Source organism: Chaetodon auriga, chromosome 15 (assembly GCF_051107435.1).
Source record: "Chaetodon auriga isolate fChaAug3 chromosome 15, fChaAug3.hap1, whole genome shotgun sequence".
Lineage (NCBI taxonomy): Eukaryota > Metazoa > Chordata > Actinopteri > Chaetodontiformes > Chaetodontidae > Chaetodon > Chaetodon auriga.
Genome location: NC_135088.1, coordinates 1,188,666 through 1,214,956, shown reverse-complemented (window position 1 = coordinate 1,214,956; position 26,291 = coordinate 1,188,666). Strand labels below are relative to the sequence as shown.

The window sequence follows — 26,291 nt, the reverse complement described above, 5'->3', positions numbered from 1 at the left end:
GCCAGGCAGTCATCTCAGACTGGGAGCACTGCTCTGTTTTATCCTTCCTTTTGGGGAAAATGCCTGCTGTCAAATGTCACTATTATTCTCCCACAGCGTTCGACTTGAGTTGACCTGTTTGATTCGAATGGATGCTCATTGGGCACAACTGAAGGTTTCAGGGATGAAAACAAAAACAGCTGAATCAACGGTGAAACTAGTGTTCCAGCGCTGAGTTTCAGCTGAATTGACGGATGACTTCATTTACTCTCAGTCTCTCCTGGAACGTATAGATCCAGCTGAGGCTGTACAGTACACATCCTGAGCAGCGTTCATCTAAAAACAGACAGTATGTTCACATTATATTTAAGGGTTAAATTTAACCAAATGCACAATTAAATAAAGAAAAGTTCATTTGCAGCCTGCAGTGATTACGTTGATTGATGTTAATTAATTGGTCACTATTTGTTTCTGTTGCAGTAATCAGATATTGTGCTTATTAAAAATTGCCTAATTGCTCAATTTCTCTTCCTAATAATTGTTTTTCAGTCATATTTAGACCTATATTCAATTCTAATTTATTTCCCTTACTAAAACCTTCTTTGTGGCTCTTGTAAATCTTGCTGAAACACAGATGAGGCTGATGGGAGTGACATTTGTTTTAAAGGCATTTACCAAAAACCCAAAGTATGGGACAAGTTCACAGTTTGACTTGAACCCAAAGGCGTGTAGGAGAGCTGAGTTTTTGTTCGCTTTAAACACCAAACTTGTCTTATGGTCACATTAAGTCTGGTCTATCGAGTCTCTTCCGGGTGTATAAATTTCTCTCTGAGCTTCTTCTTTGATGGATTTCTTCCTGTGTGATTATTGAACATTTGTTTGTTCTTTATACTGAATCCCTCTGGACTGACACCAAACCTGATTTTCTCTCTTATAACCTCTGTAATTATTCAGATGGCTGAAACTTTTCATCATCAGGAACTCTGCTGTAGCTACAGGAAATATCACGATGGCATGTTTTATGTTTGACCAGGAGGAAACTGTCACCTCGCTGGCCTGCAGAGACGTTTCACCTTTCACTCTCAGCATAACGATGAGGCTCATCGTTTTCAGTTTCCTGATTTCAGCAGGAAAAATATTCAGATGGATTTCTAAAGGAGCTGATTAAAACCCGGATTTTTATGTCCCAAAAGTGTTTCCAGCTGAAAGAAGATGCCAGTCACTGTAGTCTACAGTATGATAAGGTCCTCAGCTCCAAAACACTTCACAGAGTGAAGAAAAGTGTGAGGAAACGATGCAAACAGACTGTTGATGTTGTCCCAGACGTAAAAAGAAAAACCTTCAACAACTGTTTGTGCAGAAAATTGTATTTTTTAAAATATGTTTTACCTCACTGTCGTCTCACTGCACACTGGTAACAACTACCAGCAGACTGAAAGACACAATCTCAGGTCAACTCCCACCAGAAACGCACTATCTCTGAAGCCATTAGCGCAGAATACATACACATGAATCCATGACATACTCAAAACCACATGCTTTGAATCAATGTCACGTTGTAGTGGCGCTCCCCTGCCACCAGGTGTCGCATTAGAGTCAAACAGTGAGACAATCAAAGAAAGGAGAAAGAAACATCAGGAGTTGACTGATACAGATACACAGATACAGGTATAAACTACTGCAGGTTTTATATACAGTACACACTCCAGGGTCACATGTCAGCTTACAGGTAAGAATGATACAGTTTATTCATCTGAAATAATTCATAGTTTCCACAAAAGAAACAAGAATCAGTGTTTGTTCTGCCCTAAGTGACAATCTGAGTGATATATACAAAGACAGATTATGTAGAATTTACATTTAGGGAGAGACTGAAAATCCTATCAGTGTGGAAAAAACAGGAAACATCTTACGTAGCTGAAGCTGAACATTTACACGTGCACAGTAATGGCACTTCTGTAAAGACTGCGAGGAAAGCAACAGCATGGCTGCTCCATAAACTCCCCATTTTATCCAGCTGGCAAGACAGACTGCTTTTTGTACAGAAGTACTTTTGCTCTTCGGAGGGTTTTGGCACCTTTCGGCTGATTATTGTAGTTTATCTAGAAACTTTATTTTGGTTCAGTCTCACGGCTCTCATCAGCATCGCTTGCAGCAGGCAGATGTTTTTCGGGGAAAAGCTTTTATAAACCTGCTGTACACTACCTGCTCCAAACAGCAGACACAGTTAGCGACTAGCTGGTGAAGAAAGTGGAACATTTAGCAGCTGAACAGCCGGATGGAGGAGACCAAACCAGAACTACTTCACACTACCTCTGCATCGACACAGAATGTTGGCATAAGTAAACTGAAAGGAGCGAAAAATGCTGTGAAACGGAGCTATGAGGACAGCGTGAGTGAAGCAGGACAGTAAAGTTGAGGCCGGACAGATAAACAATGAGCTGGAAGTCGTTATGAAGCTCCGGAAAGCCGAGCGGAGCTGCAGCTGATATTTCTCTGTAGATTCATCACCACCAACGACACCTTTCACATTATCACAGTGTCATTTGATACATTATTGAAAAATATCAATTACCGCCGCTTTGCTCTCATTCAGCAGCAGTTTGAGGTTTTTCAGGTGAAGCTGTGAGAAATGATGAAAGGCTATTGACTCCCTCTACCTCAATATGATTAGTTTTACTTCCACCACAGCGGCAGCTCTTACAGCGGAGGAAGGTGGTGCCCCCACCCCCCCACACACCCCCCCAAGCCCCCTCCATCCCTCAGCATTTCATACAGTTGAGTTTTGTTTTTCACAATATTGATTCTTTAATATGTAGTTGATGGAGTGCTTTGTGTTGGTCAGCATTTTCACCAACTGCTGACGGTGTGCTGCCAGTTATTTCCACCTGCTTCGGGCTGCACACTCGGGTGTTTTCTGCAACATTTTTCTCTGCCAAGACTTCACCAAATCACAAAGTCCAGCAAATCGGTTACAGGAGCCAGAGGGGTCCAGTAGCTGCTCAGACATGAGGAGCTGACAGTGAATAACACGTGTAGTGTTCATATGAGCTGGGTCTTTTTTTAGCCTCGAGATTATTGACATTTCAGTTGATCTAGTTTAGCCAAAAACGTTAATGTTTTAGTCAAACTTGTTTCACATAAGATGCTTTCTTGTCATTTGATGGAATGTGCCGCTCAGAAAACTGAAAACAAATGTTTTGTGTCAAAAAATAAAGAGAGATTTATGTAAAGTTTTTATTTCTTAAAATTCATTTTAGTCAACAATGATGCATGTCGATTGTCACAGTTAGTATCTAATGATGTCTCGCCATCGCCTCGTTGTGAACGAACATATTTAGCCACAGTGTTTGTAAATGAACACTAATGTGAAGGGTGAAATGGAGTTCTTGCATGCTGGTGTGAAAACTTCCAGACTTTGCATGAATTTATTTTCTTGTCCTTAACAGACTCCAAATCTGCATTTTGTAGCACAAATCAAAGCACTTTCTTGTTCTGAAAGCCCACAGACTGAACACTTCCCCCCAGATCTGTTTTTTTAGACAAATGATGAAGAGAATATACATCTGTGTTTGCCCCCTAACAAGCTCTCAGAGATATACCAGTGGATGCTAACTGTAATTAGGCTCAGAAATGTTTACAGTAATTATACGCCAGTGTGATCCTGTATTCTCTCAGAAAGCAAAATTAGCTGCTGCTGACACGTTTGTGCAATCATCAAAACGCTGCCTGCAAATGACTTTTATAGAGTAGACGAGATAAAAGGCAAAGTTCATAATGAAGACATGTCGTATCTATGTTTACCTCTCGTTAGTGAATATTTAAGTGATCTTAAAGGATGCCAATCCGTAAACAATTACACATCACAGAACAGTTGTAAGGATATGTTACCATCATTTGTACCTATTTATAGCTGATGGGCTGTTGTTTTTATTCATAATAGAGGACAGAAAGAAAGCTTACGGTACAATATTTGCGATTATGCTGCTTTCATCAAACCTGCTTGCTACATGGCTAAGCTAAGTGGGTGGATAAACATTTTTTAGGGGAAGAATTCATGATTGATGATGATGATTCAATTGATGGAAAACGAGGAGAGTCAGTTTGCAGGAAAATCAAAGGCTCATGTAAACCAGCTTAACACTCATGACCTTAACCAGTATGTTGAATGACCGGGTGACTGCATGCACGCAGATGCAGCAAGAGTTTACCTTGTTAACAGTTCGCATTGATTTCACACTTTGAACTGCCTCTGAAAGTAGCTGTTCTGTTGTTCTAAGGCTCAGTAGAGGGAGATTTGCAGGGTCAGGGGTTAATTTTCCTTTCTGTGAAGTTACAGAACAACATGATCTCATAGGACAAGGTGTCGGGTAGAAGTCTGTTTCAGCTGAATATAATACAGTGTAGAGCAGTAGTTACAATTATCGAGAATAAAAACACAAAAATGTCTGAGCAATTTGCTTTGTGGCCCTCCAGCGTACAAGAAACGCAAACAGTAACACAATATGAACACAGATACTTAGATACAAAGGCAGAGTGGACAACCTGATATTTATTCAAATGCCTAAAAAGACTCATGTTCACATGAGTTCACACCTCTGTTGAGGCGGCAGGGTGCCAATGCAGAGCCAGCAGACAACAAGTTCAACCAGGCTCAACTGTGGCTGGAACGTAGAACAACAAGGAGCTTCCAGACTACACAGAACCAGCAAAGACAATGAATGTAAACTACAGTACTCGATGAAGTGATCGTGATATATAATAAGTAAATGACAGTGGGACTTTAGACTTGTAGGTGGAAATGGGTTCTGTCCATCAAATTATTAGAAGAAGATCTCTAAGCTGCCACGTCTCAGGTACCTACGATCAAATGCAACCATCTGATGACGGAGCAGAGAGATTTCCTGCCATCCAGTTGAACTTCACTGTGTCGTACCATAAAAATAAGCTACAATGTGATATTCAGTGACCCACTTCCACGTTTTCTGAGGAGAAATAATCTGTTGGTGGATATATTTCTTTTATTTGGCATGTACGTCCATAGGATACTGTACGGAAACTACACACTGAAAACTAGGTCTAAGACCACATCTGAGAGCCTTTATCTGGTTTGTGCTGAAAGCAACCCACTTTTATACACACACACACACACACACACACACACACACACACACACACACACACACACACACAGAGTAAAGCAGATCTAGGAGCAAGGCTTCTTCACTCATTGCTCTGCAGGGTTTGTCTGCTGCTCTAATCATTTGGTTCCACGGAGTTTCTGTTCGTGCAGCGTTAGCCTACATACAGTATGTCTAATTCTTCAGCCTTTAGCACATTGGCCTCATTTCACTGTGGGTTGACAATTGATTTCATGGCAAACTGTCGCTCAACACTTTGTGCTTTCAAACCTGTTTTTTAACACTTGAAGTAGGCCAGTAAACACTGCAATAAAAACAGATGCTGCAGTTGCTGTGGAGGCACAACTTTTTAGTGCTGTGATCACAAAGCTCAATGAAAAGTCCACCCCAGAAACACACCATCACACCAGTGGATTCACTGGACAGTAAAACTGAATGTGAGCATTTTTTTTTTATTTGTGTTCTCCTTTGAAGAAAAAAAATCACAGGCCGAAAGGAAGATCTTTATATTTTCTGGTTCCGTGATGATCCTATCTGCGTCTTATCTTTGCATTCATTTGTCAGACCACAGTTGTGAGCGCGGTCGTCCATTTATCAGAAGGACGGTGATTTGATCCCTGGCCCCTGCTGTATACTTGGACAAGATACTGAACCCCAAATTAGCACATTTTTCCATCTGTGTGTGTGAGTGTGAGTGTGTGTGTGTGTGTGTGTGTGTGTGTGTGTGTGTGTGTGTGTGTATCTGTGTGTGTGTGTATGAGCAGGTGGCACCCTTCCACCAGTGTATGAATGTGTGTGTGAAGGCTGGCTCTTGCTACTAAGTGCTTTCAGTGGTCAATAAGATTAGAAAACCACATATAATTACAGTCCACTTACCATTTACCATATTTGCATAAAGCAGTAATGTTATTGCCTGCTACACAGACTGTATTAAACATAGACACCTCTGCAGCGCCACCCACAGGTTTCTGAAGAGCCATTGTGAAGCTGAGTCAAAGTGGCTCCAGCCGTCACCATCTTGGCCTCGCCTGAATGAGGCCTGGTTGCTGCCACTCAGAGCGGTCATGTCCATAATTATGCAGAACTTTCAGCCTCAATATATTTCAACAAGTGGGTTGTATAAAACACTCCCTGTATATGGGGGTCTATGGGCATTGATTCGCTTTTGGAGCCAGCCTCAAGTGGCCATGTAAGGGACTGCGCTTCATTGCACTGAGGCGTGGCCTTCATTTTTCAGCCCCTCCTGTAGACAACAGCAGCCTTCTGAAAGTCTCCGGCTCCTCCTGAATGTAGGAATTTTACTTGTGATTGAGAATATTTGTGTGTTTTTACTTGAGTAAAAGATCTGAATACTTCTTCCAACCGTGATTGTAACATTGTGTCTCTTCTTAATGTCAAGCCTCTGCCCTTCTGTGTTTCTCATTGTCCTGTTTTTCTCTCCTGTTCTCAGGCACTCTCTCTCACTCTCTTGTTTTTTCTATTCCCATCTGTCCATCTTTGCCACCGTGGCCTCATCTGTTCTTTCTCGCTGCTGCTCTCTTATGGCCTCTCTGCTCATACCTTTAATGTCATGATCTTTAGCAGCCAATGATTTTCAATAGCGAAAGGTGGCCTGACCTTTTCGTCAAAGCCTCCTTTCCGAGCCCTCCTAATACAAGGCGGCAGGTTGTTGTGAGAATCGGTCTTCTGGCTTTGGTCTCCAGTGATGGCAGGATGTGAACTGTGTACAAAATCCCCAAATATTTTGGTGAAAAGGCTCATATTCTGGAGTAGACTGTTTGAAGAGTTAAAGCCAGGTGATGGCACAGACCCCTAACCGATTTCTTTAATCTTGTGGGTCCAGAAGCAGAGATGGAAATTTAGAATTTTCCAGCTACAGAAGGCAGCTGTTTTCAACTGACAAAGCTTTTAAAACCCCTGAACACTACCTGCTCAGCATCATGACAGACATGCACCGTTAGAGACTAGCTGGTGACGTGGCTCACATACAGCAGGTGGACACAAACACTGTGTTCCTTTGTGTCTGCTGGATGGTAACAGACAATTTTGCTCAGGCGTTAGCCATAACAGCCTTAGACGGCGTCAGAGGTGTGTGTTTTCCAGCTTGTTCTACATTCATTTTGCCTCCCAGAGGATAAAAAAATAATTTAGGCAGCTTTAAAACCTGTTTTTTGCGCAGAATTCTGCAAATCTTACACTGTTTTCACAAACATGGCTCCACCGCTGACTTGTTTGATGTTCGAGCTGTGCATGATGTCCTCTGCCAGGGCCTGCCACCTCTGGTTGGTGGATGTATCTTCAACACGGCAAAGTTTGTACGGCAGCTCTTGACAGAAGTGTGATGAGCTGAAAACCCCACATACAGTGCCGTGTTACACATGGGTTTACACTTCTTGCCAGTGTACTGGCAGCTTGTTTACTTCAGCCTACAACCTGAATTCGTCTATAGATAGTAGGTTACATTACAAGAAGGAAAAAGCTTTTCCAGACTAACACCATACTTCATGAGACTTCTCTATTGACAGTAAATGGCAGACTTCGGCTACGTGGTATTTCAAAGCCAAATTACACAGTAGTGGCGACAGCTAAAAGCAAGAAAATTGCTAACGGACTTCAAAAATATTTGCTGCTGTTTCAGCTATCAACAAGGTTGGACTGTCAGTCTGCAGCGAGTGAACCTTTCCTCTGTGTGGTAATGAATTGATGAGCACATCCCTAAATTGGTTTTATCTTGTGTTGTACCAGCACACACACACATTACAGGGTTTATATGGTGCACGTTTCTGCTGAGCGCAGTAAGAGATAGCAATGCAGCACTGAAGGTGCAAAGTGGTGCAGTGCAAAGAAAAGAGAAGAAGAGTAATGAGCTGGTCAGCAATGCAGGTTTCAAAAATATCTCAAGCTTTTACGAGATGGAAAAACCATGTTTGTTAGGATGTACAGATGCACACAAGGGGCCCCATTCAAGGACCAAAGGACCAATCACACGAGCAGATTCACTGACATTCACTGGTATTAATTTTTCTCTATTAAGCGTAGAGGTAGAACACAGCTTGCCTTTCTTCAAGGTGGCTTAATCTCAATTTTAAGTTTAAACATGGAACTCAAATTCATTAAAAAGAATGTGAAGAAATAAAACAAAGTTTAGAAACGACCTGATTTCTAACTGTAGTACAAACAGTGAATGTTCACGTGCCGTTAGAAAGCCTTTCTGCAGCAACAACAAGCAACACCATCTGACATCTCTATGATGGATGAAGTCCAAAGGCAGGTGTGCTCGCAAGCTTTTAGCAGTGCAACCAATTGTCTGTGTAAAGACGATTGGATTGTAAATCAAATGATATTCCACCATTAAATAATGTTGATTTTTCCAGGTATTATCATGTCACTTCAAGAGTTTTGAACTTTTTAAAGGTCTGATATTTGCAAACTGTATTGATCCATTAGCAGTGTGCTCGGGTCCATATTATTAAGTCTGGCATTAAAGCCAAATGTCAGAGGGATTACGGCCCCAAAGCTCAGGTACTGACTCACCGTGGCAATTAAGATAAAAATGAATGTATTTTTACTGTTCCTCCGAGCTGCAGCCTGGTTTGCCCGGTCTCATCAGTCTCACTGCGCCTCATTATGTTCACAGTGATTCACAGAGATCGACTGCAGCACAAAAGGGGCTTCACAGTACAGTGTGTGATGTGTGTGTGTGTGTGTGTGAGGGAGAGAGAGAGGGAAAGTTGGATTATAAAAGCATTGCACTGCGTGTCCTACAGTCCCCACAACAACAATCTGCGTGAAAAGCAGACTGAACTCGGAACACCCAACAGAAAACTTTAATATCAAACACTCACCATTGGAACGCTTCAAAGGAGACTCTGAAAAGGTTTGGGCTGCACAGAGAACAGCAGCATTTCTCAGCACGCTCAGCAGCTTCAGTGGACTCTGACAGCAGCCCAGTTTCCCACAAAAAAATAGAAAAAGTTAGCAAAATGTGTCCTCAAACCATTCCTGCAGCTTCCCCACTTATCAGCAGGCGGCTAACTTAGCCTAGCACCAAGACTGGAAACAGGGGGAAGCAGCTAGCGTGGCTTTGTCCAAGGTAACAAACTCTACCTGCTCGCATGCCTAAGACTCACAGATTGACACACTGCATCTCATTTGTTTAATCCATACAAAAAACAACGGCTAGACATGCTGCCCTGCAACCAGTGGACAGTCCAGGAAGTAAGCTTATCTCTTTAACCAAACATTACCATAAACGCAGAATATGTATCGTAACCCTTTCCCTTGCCATGCCATAGTAGCCAATATTGTAGAAAGTGAGAAGTGTCAAAACATTCTCATTATATGTTTAAAAAAAGCATAATTCAATGTAATCCAAGGTTTTTCTGAATCACACAATATGGACGGTCTTGTCTGGCGATCAATTTGCAGACTCTTAATACCATCATACTGATCTAGTTTTTGGAGATAGTTTCTCTTCTCTTCTACGGCTGTTTTCATGTAACCAGTCCTACTGACACTGTATTGGTACTTAAAACTGAATTGGTAATACTTAACCAGTTTAGAGTTTTTTTATGTTCCTTACCATTAACCAGTTTGATTTTTGCCATTGCTCTTATTTGACACATCTTTCACCTGGTGCTGGTGTCATCAGCCATAGTTGCAGCAGTAACCATATGTTTTTGAGTGAAAATAAGTGTGTTTTGAACATGTTGAGCACAGGGACAGACAGAGGAGAGGTGGATTATGCTCTGGAAGCCGTTGTAACACCCAGCTGACCACAGCCGCTGGCCACCACCAAGGAAGGAATCTGTGAGAGCCGCCTTTCTGCTCTACTGTTTGATATTCAACGGTAGGATTTTGGCGGAGTATTCCTTTAACAGTCCAGTGAACAACAGAAAGGGTGAAAGAGATGAAAACAGAGGCGCAGAGAGAGAGAAACTGAAAAGGAGATCGAGGAATCAGATGCAGACAGATAGTGATTCTGAGTAAAGGAGAAAGATTCAAAAACAGAGAAAAATAAAAGCCAAGGAGGGACTAACAGAGAGAGATGAAAAGAGAGATCGAGAGTGAAAGAGTTATCCACAAGCTGTATATCCAGGTCACTTCAAAGCGCAAAGAAAACCCAAAAGCAAAGACTCGTCCTGGGCAGACGGCCAAGTCTGACCTGCCCCTCCACTCCCTCCATTAACACCCCTCCCCGAACCCAAAAAACTGCTGGAGATTTAGTGCAGCCGCAGAAAGTGTATATTAAACATTGGCAGCTTAAACACGGCTCCCCATTAACACCTCAGAAGTGGATTATGAATCACCAATAACGAAGCGGCCTAATTTTTTCTTGTTCCCGAGTTATCAGTCATTGTTCCCATCAAAGGTTTATAGGCCCCAGGAGGGCACAGCGGCGGAGAAGTCGGCCCCGCCAGAGTAATTGGAAGTTGGGAGTTGAATGTGAAGTGAAATAAAGTTTTAGAAACACAGTGAGTAAGACACTGAGAGGAAAGAAAGAAAGGAAGAAACAAAGGAAGGAGGCACCGTTCCAGAGATACCGGTCTGCCCGTGAGACTTTGACGATGGCGTTTCAATCACAAGAGCAGGAAGACATTGTGTTGCTACAAGTGGGAAATCTTCACATTTAATTTGTTGGATCATTCATATTTAATGTGTGAAGCAAAAATTTATCTTTTGTTATTAAATTATTACAATCAGCTTCTGCTTGAAAGACCTCAAGGAGCAAACGAAACTAACTGGTGGATTTTAATTGTGCAAATGAAAGTTCAATTCATTTAAATTATTTATATCTATTAATACTTGCAGCATTGTTTTTTTTACCAGAAACACCAATAGCATCTTGATTAGAGCAGCCACTGTACAGTGACTTATAAACTTTCTATCCAGGTTTCTGATCACTCTGCCATGTTTTTAGGTGCATTATCAACTCAAATGACCAAAAACAGTCGCGAGTTCAGACAGCCAGGATCCAAACTGTGTCCATCCTCATGAGGTTACAGTCATCAGAGAAACAAAGGGCTGAGCTGTAAACTGGAGAACTGAGAATTGGACCGTCAATGATTATTATTTCTTATTTTATTTGTTCTGTTAATTAACTTTAACGTATTAAACTTTATTTGTACAGCCCCTTTCATGCAAGAATTGCAGCTCAGAAAGTGCTTAACAACAAGTAGACCCATTGGATCGTGGATGAAAGATAAAGATGCACAAAAAAAAAAGGATAGAATGCCGTAATTAACATAAACATTTTTCAAGTGATTTCCTTGTTTATTCCATTCCATTGAATCTTTTTAATTAAGTCTGAAAAATGTAAATCTCAATGTGACGAGCTGGACTCATTTCTAGGCCTTCCGCACACTCGCCTGAAAGTAGTCAATTATTATACAGCATTATTCTCCATCACCAAGTTAACACCACCCTTTGAAGACTCCTTAGCACCAGAGTCCACAGCTTTCATAACGATAGAAAGGTATTAAGTACTTCAGTTTGTAGACAGGGAGCGAGTTTTGGCAGCCAGACATCTCAGCAGTTGAAGAAGTAGTTGTTTAGTCTCTGGTATTGATCTGCAAACCCTATCAAGCCTCTGCAGGCGGGGACTCTGTGACACAGGGCAGTAAAAATCTTACTTATTGCTCCTTTAAAGCAAAGCAGAATGAGGCTGAATTAATCGAGTTAACAGGCAGGAAGTCTGCGAGACGGACAGACAGGTAATCCGATGTATGGCACGCTTCAGACAGACCGTCGCAGCACTGCACAGACCAACAGTCAGACGGCGTAATGGGCAGACAGACAGGCAATCACGCAGCCGTTCGGGAAGGGTCAGTTAATCACGGAGGGATTTCCTGTGCAGGCGAGCAGGACGGAGCGCTCAGAACGCCGTGTCTCTAAAAGGCCGTGGTCTTGTTGACTGCAGCGTGCAGGGCGGGGACTTCCTGCAGTCACGCTGCCATGACAAAGAATCAGAGATGTGGATGCTGGTGTTGTCACACGAGACCTCGAAGAATGTGGGCTAAAAAACATGCAGTTTAAATCTCACACACAGCGTTTTAGTGCCACTCTGATGTACATAATTTAGGCATTTGAATGTATTGATGCAAGCGTGCAGTGTGGAAGTACAAGGCCTGTCATTGTGTGACAGGGAGAGTGCAGAAAAATGTGAAATCTATGGGAGGGCAGCAGCACATTAATGCACCTTTTTAAAAGCCTAAACGATGATAAGACAGATAAAACACCTTGAATAAAAAGTGGGGCTGAGTCACAGTGTGGAAAAACAAATACAAGCTCAAAGTGAGTCAGTATTTTATTGACAAGAACGACTGAATTATTACTCAACTCTGCAGTTCCTCGCAGTCCACAGAGCAGTTTAGCCTCTTTTAGCTCATCGTTTCGGTTTTACGGCTCATTCACCGTTTAGCTCACTTTCACAGCTCTCCTCTGTCTCGCTTCCAGCTTCACAGGGCTGACTGGCAAAGTTCGCGACCAGCTAGAGAACCCAGTTTAGGAGCTAAAGAAGCAGATGTTTTTCTCAGGAGAGGGAATAATGCCTTGATATCACCTAGTGGCTAAAAACAGCTGCAGCTAATTTGCATGTATGTTTCTTAAAGCTGTACTCCAGCGATTTGGTGCTGCTCTTCAAACTCGAGTCAAACTCGATCCTGCATTTCCCAGAATGCAAGCTGCTGTCATTCGCCTCTCCCTGCCTGGTGAACTGCCATGTTTTGACATCCGCAGCTTGCAGCATGTGACTTATATAATAATTTTCTATTCTCTTGTGTCACTTTGTCAGATTTGACTCCCTCAAGAGCCACTAGAGAATATTATGCAACCACCAGCTCACTGATCTTCATGTGCGAAATCAGTGGAGTAAAATATTTCTAGATTTCAGACAGCATAATATCAGTTTTCCTTTTCACTTTTCCCAGTGAATATTGTGCATAACCTGGTAGCCGTTGCTCAGAATGCCAACATGCATATTTTTCAAACCTCTACTTAAACATGATTTCAGCTTCTTAACACCTCAGTCTCTGCAGGCTCTGGCATGTGGTCTGGTGTTGATTCTGTGCCTCCGTGTTTACTCACTCTGTTTATCAAGATATGTTTGCATTTGATGTTATTCTGTCATCACATTTCAAAGGAAACATCCTGCTGCCATAAATGGAAATGGGACATCCAGGCAGGCTTTTACTGTCAATTCGATGGTAATTTTCTTTTCCGATAATGAATTCCAGAGACATGTGTGGCGGGGTGACACACACCTGCACAAACACACAAGACACAACACACATAAACACAGGATCAGACTCACACAGTCACATGCACATCTGCAAAATCAGTACAGTGCACATCACTGCGCTCAGAAATGGATCAGACACAGCGAGGAAATCCCAGAGGTCGGCCATTTTGGCTCTGCTCATGTAGTGATGGTGGGGTTTTCCTTTCTGTGGAAACACCAGAAATAACTGCAGTAACCAGCTAAATGCCAGTAAGTGTGGCTTAATATACACTTTCCACATGTTTGGAGTGAGCGCTACGCTAACTGTGGTACAATTTACCAAGTACTAACATTAATGTTAAATACTGCACATGGTCTCCTCTGATAAAATAGTACAAAAATGACTTAACAATAATATTAGTGTGTTGGACAGCAGGACGTCCTGCATTCTGAAGAGTGTATAAAGTAGCTCTGCAGCAAGAAAGTGAGAAAATACACCTCAAGTTGAAAGTTACAACTTTTCCTTCGATCCTCGTCCTCCACCCACAATGATGTGTCTTCTTAATGAAAATCTGTTCTTGTGTCTCTCTGTAAGCAAGTGCGTGCGTGTGTGTGCGTGCGTGTGTGTGCGTGTGTGTGTGCATGTCTACACCTCCCCTGTCTGCCATGACTACTGTTTGACCACAATGCAGCACTAAATGTGCTCCAGCAGAGAGGACCGAGGACAGGTGAAGCCTCATTAAGAAGGCAATGATGGTTGACACACACACACACACACACACACACACACACACAGTGACTGATTGAATGTTACCGCCTCGTGTTTTTCGTTGTTAGTAGTTGTGGTTGACTGTGTGTGTGTGTTTGAGTGGGTGCTGCCTGTGAATGTGTGTGTTTGGCTCGACTTTAAACAGACTCAGACCCTGCGTCATGTGAAGAAAGTTAATTTTAACATTTTCAGCCATAACTTGGACCTTTTCGGTAGCTCTTTTGCGACGTATATATTTGCAAAGCGACAGTCGTTTCTGCTTAAATATCCCACATTTCCTCCCTCCTGCTGGAGGCTGATGGCAGGCACCTGCAGAAGATGATGGCACCATTTCCTCCATTTTGTTTCCTGCCAGTTCAGTGTCTTTACTCCACTCTTGAATTTTTCATAGCCTTGTTTTTTTTTTTTTGACACTATTCAGGGGTGTCCTGGTGGCTTACAGCAGAACAGGCTGCACTTCTGTCATTTTAATGTGACCCTGGACTTCTGTCTCACTGAACTCGCTGTGTCTCTCCGTCCTGCTGTCACTCTGTATGTGTTGGTTAAATATGACATGAATCCCTTATGCTGGCTCATGGTGCCACACTGGAAGAGGGGCAGAAATACACCACGCAGTTGCCAAATGTTGTCATTTCTTTTTGAGTAAGTGACACCACATCTGTGGCTTTTCTATTGACTGTCAGTCTCACTGTAACGGCATCAATAAACACAGAGTACAGTGTGTTCAGAGGTGTAGCTGCAGATGAAATCAGAGCCCAGCATGTCGGCTGCCTGCGGTGTGAACCCTGTTGGACGGCCATGTCAGGCGGTGGCGCTGAGGGTTGGTTTGTTGTTGGACATAGTGTTCCAGGCGAAGCGTTGATGGATTCTGGGCAGCGGAGGTGGTGAAGCTGGTGTAGGAGTAGGATTTCCTCACGGGAACACTCAAATCTCTGACAGTGACCTAGTGTGACCTTAGGCAGCGGACTCAAGTTTCCATTCATGGCTGTGAAGTGAACAACAAACTGCAGGTTATTTTAGTGCAGCGATGCGCTCCGAAGTGAACTGACTGTTTTTAGTGTTAAATGTTAACTAACAGCACATCCAAACGGCACAAAGAGTTCCATCTGTAGGCCCTTAGAAAGCTCCTTCCAGACCACAGGAGGCATTATGCAACTGTTTCCACGAGCTGCGTCGCACTGCTGATGAAGAGCGGTTAAAAACAGTAATGGTAGCACACGTGTAACTAATAATACTGATCATATCACATGACATAATAAAAATGTTGGAAGTAAAGGTATGACCAGAAGCATTGATGACACCATGTGTAGCTAATGACACTGATGATAGCACCTGTAACTAACATCACTCTGTACAGGTGTCATTGATGGAAACACAGAACTGATAACATTTATGGAAGCACAGGTGTAACCAATAACATTGTTCATGGCACAGAAGTGACTTACAACACTGATGATCGTACGGGTGTGACTTATAGATGTCTGATAGCTCAGGTGTGGTGAATAACACATGACGATAGCACAGGTTTTAACATTAAGAGGAAGTGGAGCACTTTAATGGAATGCAAACATTACTGATTATTAGTTAAATCTACCAAAGGTAAATACACTTTCCAAAAGAAACCTGAGCAATAGCTTTATTGCTAATGGAGCATATGGATGATTAAGATGTTTAATCACAAAAAACTGGAATGTACAACCACAATTATCCCTTTTCAAAGGTCTAAAATCTTTTCTCATCAATTCTGAACACAAAAATCTCATTGAACAACAAACTGAAATCAGGATTTTTCCAAATGAAATGACCTTGAATAAACTGCGCACACAGTTTTAGACATTCAGACCTTTCGTGCTGGTGGAGTGGCTCCAGGTTTAGCTTCTGTCCCTCACCAGTGTCCACTCTTGGACTTTTGTCAGAGGAGGATGTCAAACATTGCACAAATACAGCCCAACTGTCACACTTGGTGTTTAGAGGAATTTTGGAACAATAATCATGCTGAAAGGCTGGTAATAACATCTCTGAACACGGTGCCAGGGGCTGTGCTGACCCTTGGCAATGTCCCCGCATTTCCATCCACTGCCCAGAACAAAACAACAGAGAACACTTTATTTATAGAGCGTGTCAACCGGCACAATTGGGAGGGTCAGCCGTGGGGCGTCCCAGTGACTCAGCGGGACGAAGGCACCGGTCGAACTGTGCGTGAGATGCTGCAGGGCCGTGCATGAATCTGCTGTTTGCTCATATTTCATCTGCTTCATTTTGTGTTTGTTTTTTCTATCCATGTCACACGATTATTTATTCCGCTTTGTTTATATTCAATATTTGTTTTTGCACATGCTCCTTTATCATTTTGTTGTTCTTTGTTATCAGGATGGTTCCTAATCTTTCTCTCTTATGTCCCATCACCAACAAGAGATAAATAATAACTTCAAAAATAGACATATTTCATGTAAAATTGATCATTTGAACATTTTTGTTGTCATTCTTTGATAAATTCCTTTGTAGCTCAAAGCACCAGTCTTTATATTTATCTTTCATAACAACCGCAGACACAATGGCCAAAAGTATGTGGACACCAGAATATCTCCCACATATTTGGGCTCACAAGCTAAATCAGCATGCAGTAATTTTGACGTATAGTCAGTCACTATTGCTGTAATGTTGATTTGAACTTCGACACATTAAACATTTATACTGAGCGATGTCCTTTTCCTTAATCTGTTCCTTTCATCTTAAAATATCTCAGTAAATGTGTTGAGCACGCAGGACATTTTCGGTCCCAGTTTCATTTAGAAACAGATGCAGACATTCGCATCTGCCCAATCCAAACACACTCCTGCAACTGGCTATTCATCAAAAAGAAAAACATGGCTGACAGTATGGTAATGTTTGGGTTTTAGCATGGAAATAAGGATGAACTCGAGAAAAAGATAACAAGATGGCAAGAAGAAAGCAATCCATCAAGTAAATCCCCAAGCAGCCATTTCTGCTTGTTATATTAACAACATGGAGCTGAATGGGCATTTTGTAACAAACAGCTTTCATCTAAGTGAACAAGTTGGTGCTTCAAACTTTTTGTCTTTGGGGGATTTTTACCATTTTTCTCACACTTTGGAGTGCCTGATTTGGTATGTACCACAGTAATTGTCTCTGGTACCTATAGTGTTGCAGAGAGACGGAGCTGCCTCCATGATGCCATGTGAAGCTCATACGGTCCCCTCTGTTCCTCCATCCTCCTCTGTGTCAACATGTCTAACCAGCAGGAGGCAGTTCAGCAGTAAGCTGAGATCCCTCACCGGCTTCCCATCAGCTGGAGGTGCTGCTCCTGGGAATCAAAGCTCTGGTCTCTCAGTGCCGATCAAGAGTTTTGCTCTTGTGCAACATGTGAACCCGAGTTCACACTTTTTGATGGCTGAAAAAAGGGAGCAAAACATTTCAAAGCGGTCCATCTCAGCGTGTGACAGTAAAGGATGGCCTCTTCCAGACTAACATACCAGCCTATTTATCACACTTATATGGTAGCTTTCCCTGATAATCAGGCTTAATTGGCATTTTGTTTCACTTCATTCATTCAGCCTGCTGTCGTGTTCATACTATCCAGTATCTGTTTGGGATTAGCTGAGCAGTTAGCTCGGTATGTCAGGAGATGATATTCTTGATCCTGCCTACAAACCTCTGATTGGCCTGATTGCACAAACTGACAACCCCCGGAACGTTCCACAGGTAAACAGGTTCATTGTAACAGGTGATAGTGTCATGATTGGGGGGGCTCAGTTGTTCACATGCGAGGATGGAGTGAGGTTCACGTGATTGTGTAGAGGATATTATTCTGTTTTAAGTCCAGTACATCCCGGCACCTGGGTTACACCCAGAGGAAATCGCCTCCCTTTTACGTGACTTTCCTCAGCAGCTTGTTTCTTTGATGGAAGTGGATGAAAGCTGCATAGAGCTCCACACTGCAGCTCAGCAGACAACCTTTTCACAATGCAGGGAGTCGTTTGATTGAGAGTAGATATCAAAAATGTCACTCAGAGGAGCTCTGAGATGAGCTGGATCATAGGTCTTTCTAAAAAAATGTTTTCTATTCACAAAAAGAAAATAAAGATGAAATGATGTCAGCAGTGTTTTGGTGAAAGTGGCACCTTTGCTCACAGGTCTTATCAAGAAACGGGGACGAGAAGCTGTAACAGCTGGACGGTTAATAAAATGGTGAATCGGCTACAGATCAGCTGAGTGCATAACCTTTCCATTTGGCTCTTTTTAAAGTGCTTTATGTCACCTTTTTAAAGGAAAAAAACAAAATCAATCCACCTGCATGGCCTCATCAGAGTCCATTCTAAAGTTTTCTGACACCAGCGAGCTTCTTGCTTTTATCAGGGGTCATCGACTACATTTGTCCAAGGGCCCGAATTCCTCAAAGCAGACTCTGTGAGGGCCAGGCATTCAAATGAAAGAAATAAACTTATTAAGGCCCAATTAGCCTATTATTTTTCACTTACTTACAAACTTAATGTTCATTTATTAGTCACTTTTGTACGTTTTCTGTGTTTAAGGCTCCTCGTTGGATATCTGAACTCCAGGCCTCTTTGCTCTCTTGTTTTACAGCTGCAGAGAGATGAAGGGAGTTTATACTTCGCCCTTTTGGGCAATTGTGAATTTAAAATAAACAGCACAGTGGGATCCGTATCACAGGAAGACATGACACTGTTTTGTAATACTTTCTTAAAGATCTCTCAAAGATATCAGAAGCCCTTTTCTTGCAGTGACAAACAACTAAAATAAAACTGCATGGAGAAAAAATGAGACATAAATCTTCAAATCCACTCTCTCTGACTCTTCTGAATCCAGATAATGATCACTTGGGAGACACAACCAGCAGATTTGAATATGACAGAAGCATACTGGCAAGGAAATGAGGGCCCAAACAGTCTGCTGTGTTCGCTGCCAGAGTGTCCAAGCGTTGGTTTTAGGAGGTGTGCTCCTCATAAAGACACTTTCCAAATGAACTGTGTGTGGACGGCCCATTACTTCACACTCTCAGATCATTCCTTAGCGCTAATAAAGAGCAGCTCTAATCACATTCCCAATTAATTGATTGTGACCATGGGAGGCTGCTTGAGTCAGGATCTGCCTCTGCGAAGCCAAACAGCAGCAGTGAAGGTTTACTTCCAGAAGATCTTCCAGGATTTAAGCACTTAATCAAGACATTCATTCTCATGCAGACGCTGTGGTGGTTTTGTTTTTTTTTTTTTAGCAGGAACGACAGGTGCAACATTCATGCTGCTTCTCGAATTACACAGAGAGACAGAAGAGGATTTGCTATGATGTGTAAATGAAGCCATATATATTTGTTTATGGGAAGAAAATGCCATCATTCTGATTCAAAACTGTAGTGCAGATGTGTGTCACGCAGGCAGCCGCCCAATTTATGACTCACAGCGTGGAGATTTATATATTCACCCCAGCCTGCTTCCCTCTAAGAGCCAGCTCAAGAAACAAAAACACTTAGCGCTATTTTCACCAATTCTTCTTAAAGCAATCTGCTGCTGACTGTCTCGTTATAATAACAATAGACCTCGCTGGGTTTAATAAAAAATATCACAGTTTGCACTGATATCCCTCTTGTTTTCAATCTGCACCCGCTGCGTATCCCCTGTGCTTGTACCCCGAACAACAAATAAACCGTGTCAGTGCCTTCCCAAACAACCTTGACGACAGTTCCAGGAATGATTATTATGACCCTCTTCTGATCTGCCACGCTGCTGTAAAGGTTTGGTTGAGTTAAGTCAACAAAAGCTGCAGTACTTGTTATGGAAAGACTGTGGTATTGGTAAAAAGAAACATCGTACACCCAACCACCCACGCCGACCTCCTCCTGAAGAGGTTTTGCTATGACATCGCACTTCTTCCTGCTTTGCTTCTGAAACAGCCGTGACTGTCATGACCAAAGTCTGACACTGAACAGCATTTAATACATGATGTGAAAATCATGAATCATGTAATCGAATCTTCACACCTGCACCGTGGAGATCAGAACCTCTGGATCACTGACAGAAGACACTGAACAGTCTAAATACTAATGAAACCATCGATCTTGCCTTCTTTTCCAGGGTTCTGAGACAAACACAGGGATTAAACGGTCATCCCAGTTTCTGCTCATCTGAACACCAGAATATTTCAGGGTGTCTCTGAGTCATTTCATGGAACATTTACTCTCTTAAATCATCATTTCGAGAATACAAAAGAAAATAATGAGTTAGCATGTGCTAAAAGTTAAAGTGAATTAACTGCTTACTGTCATGACATACAGTACAGGCTGAGAGCGTGACAGCCACCAGTGATCATTTCCCGTATCGTTTGACTCATCATTGGTTATTTTTAAAGTAATCAATTGTTTGTTTAGTCTGTACAGCGTCTCAGAGCCCAAGGTGACGTCTTCATGGGGTTTGCTTTGTCTAACCAGCAGTCCAAAAGCTGAAGATATTTAGTGTCCAATGATACAGAAGATCCTCACATTTGTGAAGCTGGAGCCAGAGAACGTTTGTTCTTGTTTTTGCTTGATAAACTTGACTTAAATGATTAATTGATTGATCATTAAATGGTTGTTGATTAACTAATTGTAATGTTGACTTTGTGCTGAGATTTCAGGTTGATGCTGTACTGTATGTACAGTAAATATGCACAGAAAGGCCTATTTATCCTGTCTTTGTCTGTCATAGACACACACACACACACACACACACACACACACACACACAGATGAAGTGATAGGTCTTACAGAGTGTGTGCTGCAGTGTTCAGAGGGAGGGACACAGTTCAAGAGAGCAAGGCGCTTCCTGTCCTGCTGCATCGGAAATACCAGCCCCGAAGCCTCTGAGGCTGGATTCAGATTAGACTACAAACACACACACACACACACACACACACACACACACACACACACACATTCACAGGCACACAAAGTAAACTCAAACACGCACACACCCCAGAGCACACATGCAAGCAGCAGTGAATATGCAGCGAGGCTACGCTTGTGAGAGTAAACACAACACATCTCATCCTCATGTACTGTGGCTGCCTCCCTCAAACTCCAAAACACACACACACACACACACACACACACACACACACACACACACACACACACACATATCTACACGCTCATACACATCTCACACATAAACACTGCACGCACACACACACACACACACAGAAACTCCCATCCGCTGGGAGTATTGTTGGATTCTTCCTCCTCTGACGCCCGTGAGGCTCTTGCTTGGGAAAAGGAAACGCAGTCTTGTGTAACCTTTACACACAGCAGAGAGAGAGACACACACATACTGTACAGTGAGAGAGAGTCTCTTTGTTCACAGAGCCGGAGGTCAAACCCTGAGCTCTGCTTTAATCCCGACTTCTACAGTCAACATGTCAGCTCCGGAGACTGGAGGCCTTTCTCCTGTGTGACTTTGGGATGAGGGTTTAACTTCTTGCAAATGAATAAATACCAAAATAAACTGAAGTGCAATGAAATCAGATGGAAAACAAATGAGTTATTTACTGTCTGGAAGGATCTTTCCCAAAATGTCTGGTCTGTTACTTCAGAGAGGACATGGAATGTTACATTAACATGGACTTTATTTCACACACACTCACACACTACTTGCAGTTCTGTGCTATGCTAACTTATTTCTAGCGTCTTTCTGAGGCAAAATTAACTGAAAATAAAAATACTGCTCAGGTCATTTTTTAACCAAAACAGTTGGCAGTACCTTTTCCAGCCCTGAGGAGCGTCTGCTGGCAGAGCTGGACTCAGGCTGTGTGTTATTTGATTTGGACAGAGCTAGCTGTTTCCCTCAGTTTCCAGTGTTTGCGCTAAGCTAAGCTAACTCGTCTCGGCTTCATATTTAACAGACAGATATGAGAGTTACTTCTCATCTAACTGTACGGCAGAAAGCAAATAAGTGGATTTCACAAAATGTCAAACTTTTGCTTTAAACACTCCCTCTGCAAACTTCTCTGCAACGTATCAACACCATGCTACTTCCTGCTTTGCTGCTGAACGTTAACAGAGTTAGCGCAGCCGTTTTAAGCTTTTGGAACAAATAACTAACGCTGCCATGTTTCCTCAAAGATCTGTGAAGTTTCTCTCTCTTTAAGTCTCAGCTCCCGTTCACTTCCCTCTGTCAGACCTTCAGACTGGGATCTGCTCGGGGGGGTCTGCTTCTCAAATGTCCCAAACACTTCTGTAAATCACAGATGTTGTAAAATATCAGAGTGAATATAAAGCAGGCCATAGAAGTGATTGAGGGGGAACCTGCTGCTCGGTCTGCTCAGAACAGCTGCTGCAGCTGTTGGGACGAAGTTATGTTGTTCACACATACATGCACAAACAGATGTTGTAATTAATCACGTGGAATTGGAGCAATTTGATCGGTGACCCTGATCAAAATGGTACCTCAACATTGTTGCTTTAATGGCAGCAGAATGTGGGAATGAGTTGACTCTTGCTCTAGATTTTATTTTTCCCAGCACCAAAAGTTTTCAGAGCTTTTTTAACCTATAAACGAACTTATCAGACCTCCAAAATCTCCTCAGAAAAGCTGCAGAGGAGGAGAAACCAGGTTCCGACCTTCTTCCTCGCTCTCTCTACTCTTTCTCCTCTCGCTCTGTGACTCTCGACAGACTGTGGAAAAAGTCCATTAGTTGTTTACATACTCCCACGTTCTCCTCCTCCACTTGTGAATTAATGTAGCGAATCACGGCGACCGCTCTCCGCTCCTCTCAGGGAGTTATTCACATTTAAAATCCCATAATCAAACACCACGCTTTAAATGGAAGGCCATTAGCGCTAATGGTATACCTTGGACTGAGCCGAGATGAAACCTTGAAGAACTACAGACTATAGGGCACGGCAAGGACTTTATCCCCCTCGCGTTGAGTCATTCGCCCAGTCGGATATCTGTCTTTCATTTCATCTCAAGTGGCTCTCTTTCAAAGCCCCCCACCGCCAAACACAGCTATGAGAAGTTCAGAGATCGGAAAGTATTGAATCTGAGAAAAGGGGGAATCTTGTTAATTTCCTCGCTCTCTTTGTAATTTCATCATCTGAGGGTTGCGATGCAGGCCCCAAGCGGAGGAGAATATTGATTTGTATCATGAGTTTCACTGCAGACCTCATTTGAGGCAAAGTGACTTCTGACTCCCTGAATGGCCTTTTTTAAATGATAGTATTTTAAGAGGAAAACATAAAAATTGCCGGTCTCAAAGCCAACTCCTGCCCTGTGGAAATCTGCGGTCACTCCTGCACCAAGTGGGCAGCCGGCTCACTCTGGGATCCATCATTTCCTTCCAGGGAGAGTCAACAATGTTCAGCTTTTACTGATTTTATCTCCTAAATTTCACCGGCCTGTCCATGACTTCGTCCACGTCTCATCTGGTCACAGAGATTCAAAGTGATTTCAGTCTCATCAGGCCGGACCTCGTGTGTCTCAAGTGTTTTCCCTTGGGTTATTTTTAGGATGCCACCCCCTTCCCCCTGGTGTTCAGATGGTCCGGTCCGGGCCAGAGGAAGGGGAGTGGCAGGGGAAAGGGGAAATCTTCAACAATGACTTCATTAACATGATGCCCAACATGACCAGTACGACTGGACTTTACTGCTCCATTACAGCACTGGATATATGTGACTTTTACCTTTGGATGTAATTCAATATCATCGGTTCTCATCATTTAACATGGAAGTCTGCTAAAGTTTCCCCCATCCAAGACTTGAAAAGCATGTTGATCACAAGTGAGTATGTGTTCAGTTACAGCTCTTATGTGGTGTTATGTGACAGACAGGGAGATGACGAGAGCTTCAGAGTTCTGCTTGTTTTAATTTTGATGACAATTGATAATTGGTGCTTGATGACATTCATTAAGGGATGTGACTGGTTAATTAGCTTAACGAGCGGTATGTAATGAGCACCTGATTGAACCTTGATTAGACTGAATATGGCTCCTGGGCTACTTATAAAAGTCTCTTCTTATAGCTGTTGAATTAACTGAAGGAAGACTTCACATTATAAGCTGCGTAACATGCTGGGATGATCGTTTCAACAGATTTTTGTGTAAATATCAGCGGTCTGAATCGCAGTGTAATGGGGTTGTTCTTGATGCATGCAGCAGTAAAGGAATTTAAGGCACTCCAGTGTCCACTGAGAGTTCTTTGTTGTTTGAAGGTCGTGGGCCTGAACACATCACGAGCGCAGTTTTGAACTCACTGTTGGAATAAAAGCTTTCTCTCTGGCGGGACGAGCGTAGGAATCACGCTGAATGTGTGTGGGTTACTTTTAAAATGTGACTTGTTGGAGTGAACCGATCGCCTGCAGAAGAAAACTGTGCAAATATTCAAATTTTGTGACATGAATTTGGGTGCAAACACAGAAATTTGCATCTGCCTGAGTTGTAATGTGCTGCTGTATGAAAATCATATGTAAATTATTCAGAAAGGGTTGCCTTATTCTGAAATCTGTGACCTGATATCTGCCATTTCGCTTTTATTTTTGTCTTTTCGTTTTCGACATTAACATGTGTGGATCTCACATTCTCACTCCTGTTTCATAACTTGCAGAAGTTAACTGTAACTTCCTCACGTTGTGTTTGCCAGTGAACGTGAAGAAGGTCATGACAAAGAAAGATCTAATTATGTTTTAATTGTGCTACAGTAAGATGTTGTGGCTTCAATTTTCAGATTTATCAGTAACTGACTAAACAGGTTAACTGGGTGTTCGCTTTCACCCTTATTCCTCATCACTGCATACTGTATACCCCACACCGCTGTCTGCACTGACGCAGGGCCTTAACATTAGATATCATCTACGCAGCATTACGTGTCCCCTCACCCCTGATCGTGCCAGCAGGTGTTTCTTTGACAAATATCTGGAGAAACTACAGGTATTATAGAGAAACCTTTGCTCTTTGATGCACTCATTGTGATGCCTTTGAAAGGTAATAAAGGTGCTGGAATGGTATGAGTGATTTTACCAGATATGAGCTTGTACAGCAAATGCTATTAATACATAATCGATCGACAACTTTTCTTCAAAGTTCAAAGCCTGATGTGTTTCAGAACTTTGCTGTCAGACCCCAGACACATCGAGGGCAGTGCAGGTGTTTGTTTCACGCTAACAGTTAATGAGCTCCAGCTATTGTCAGGCAGTTCGTCTCTCTAAACACAAGTGGTTCATTAACTATTAAGACGTCAAACACCCACAGGTAGAGGTGAGAACGTTTGCAATCCAAACACTCTGTTTCTTTGCAGAAGGATGAACACCTGATTAATAACGTCTCTGTGGAATAAGCAAGTCTTCCTTGTTTATTTTGAGTGTGGTTACTGGCAGAGCTGTGAGGTTTGAGATGGACGCCGTCACGGATGCAGAAGAAAAATCTCATTAAATGTCGGTATTCATGTAACAGGAGATTTGGGTTGCAAAAGCTGGTTCCATGACCATTATCACTGACCAAATAGCTATGTTTTAGCAGTGGAACACTGCTGTCAGTTCATCCATGATGCACAGTGCGTTTCTTCATTAGTCTCACTAAAATGTCTCACTCAGGAAAAGCACAGAAACGTCATAATGCAACAACACTGTTGCAAGTGGTCGGCTCCTAAAAACAGTTTTGCACTTGTAATGGCTTATGAGGCAGGAACTGACATTACAACGGCATGAAGAGTGAAATGTCAACTTCATCATTATCAACAATTAGAATAAGGTGTTGTTTTTGTAGAAAGAGACCTTATTCTGCAAATTCAAGTCCTATTTTATCCCTCAGATTAATTCATTTGACATTTGACATTCTCAGATTTCTTCCAGCATGGCTGCCATAGCTGGATGCAAAGTGCCCATTCAGGATTAGGAAAGTTTTGGTGTCACAGCAATTATATAACTTCTCAGTCATCTGCTGCACAGCCTGGATAACATGATGGTAAAAGGCTGACCCAATTGCCTGCGGAGGAGTTTTGACCATTTCCCACTGACAACACCGAATTCAAGCAAATGACTAACTGAGCGTTCCCAGGCCGCAGTCAGTGAAGCAGAGTGTGTGTGCTGCCTCTGTTCGGCTACGTAATCCTGCCCTCTCACTTTTTCTACACAGGCCACATATTGTATTTGTTTTTTAAGACATCCGTTTTCACAAAATATAG

General features: G+C 42.5%; 1 protein-coding gene across 3 annotated transcripts in view; it reads left to right on the top strand.

Annotated features, from left to right (window-relative positions):
- LOC143333186 (rho GTPase-activating protein 7) overlaps positions 1 to 26,291 on the top strand; it is a 93,893-nt gene that overhangs the window by 34,101 nt on the left and 33,501 nt on the right. Inside the window, exon 1 of one of the 3 annotated variants that reach the window (XM_076751161.1) lies at positions 23,749 to 23,894. The exons of the other annotated variants lie outside the window; for them this stretch is intronic. Coding sequence (XP_076607276.1) covers positions 23,882 to 23,894 — 13 coding nt within the window. The 5' untranslated portion in view covers positions 23,749 to 23,881. Of the gene's footprint in view, positions 1 to 23,748; positions 23,895 to 26,291 lie in introns of those variants that run through there. 3 annotated transcript variants of the gene reach the window in all.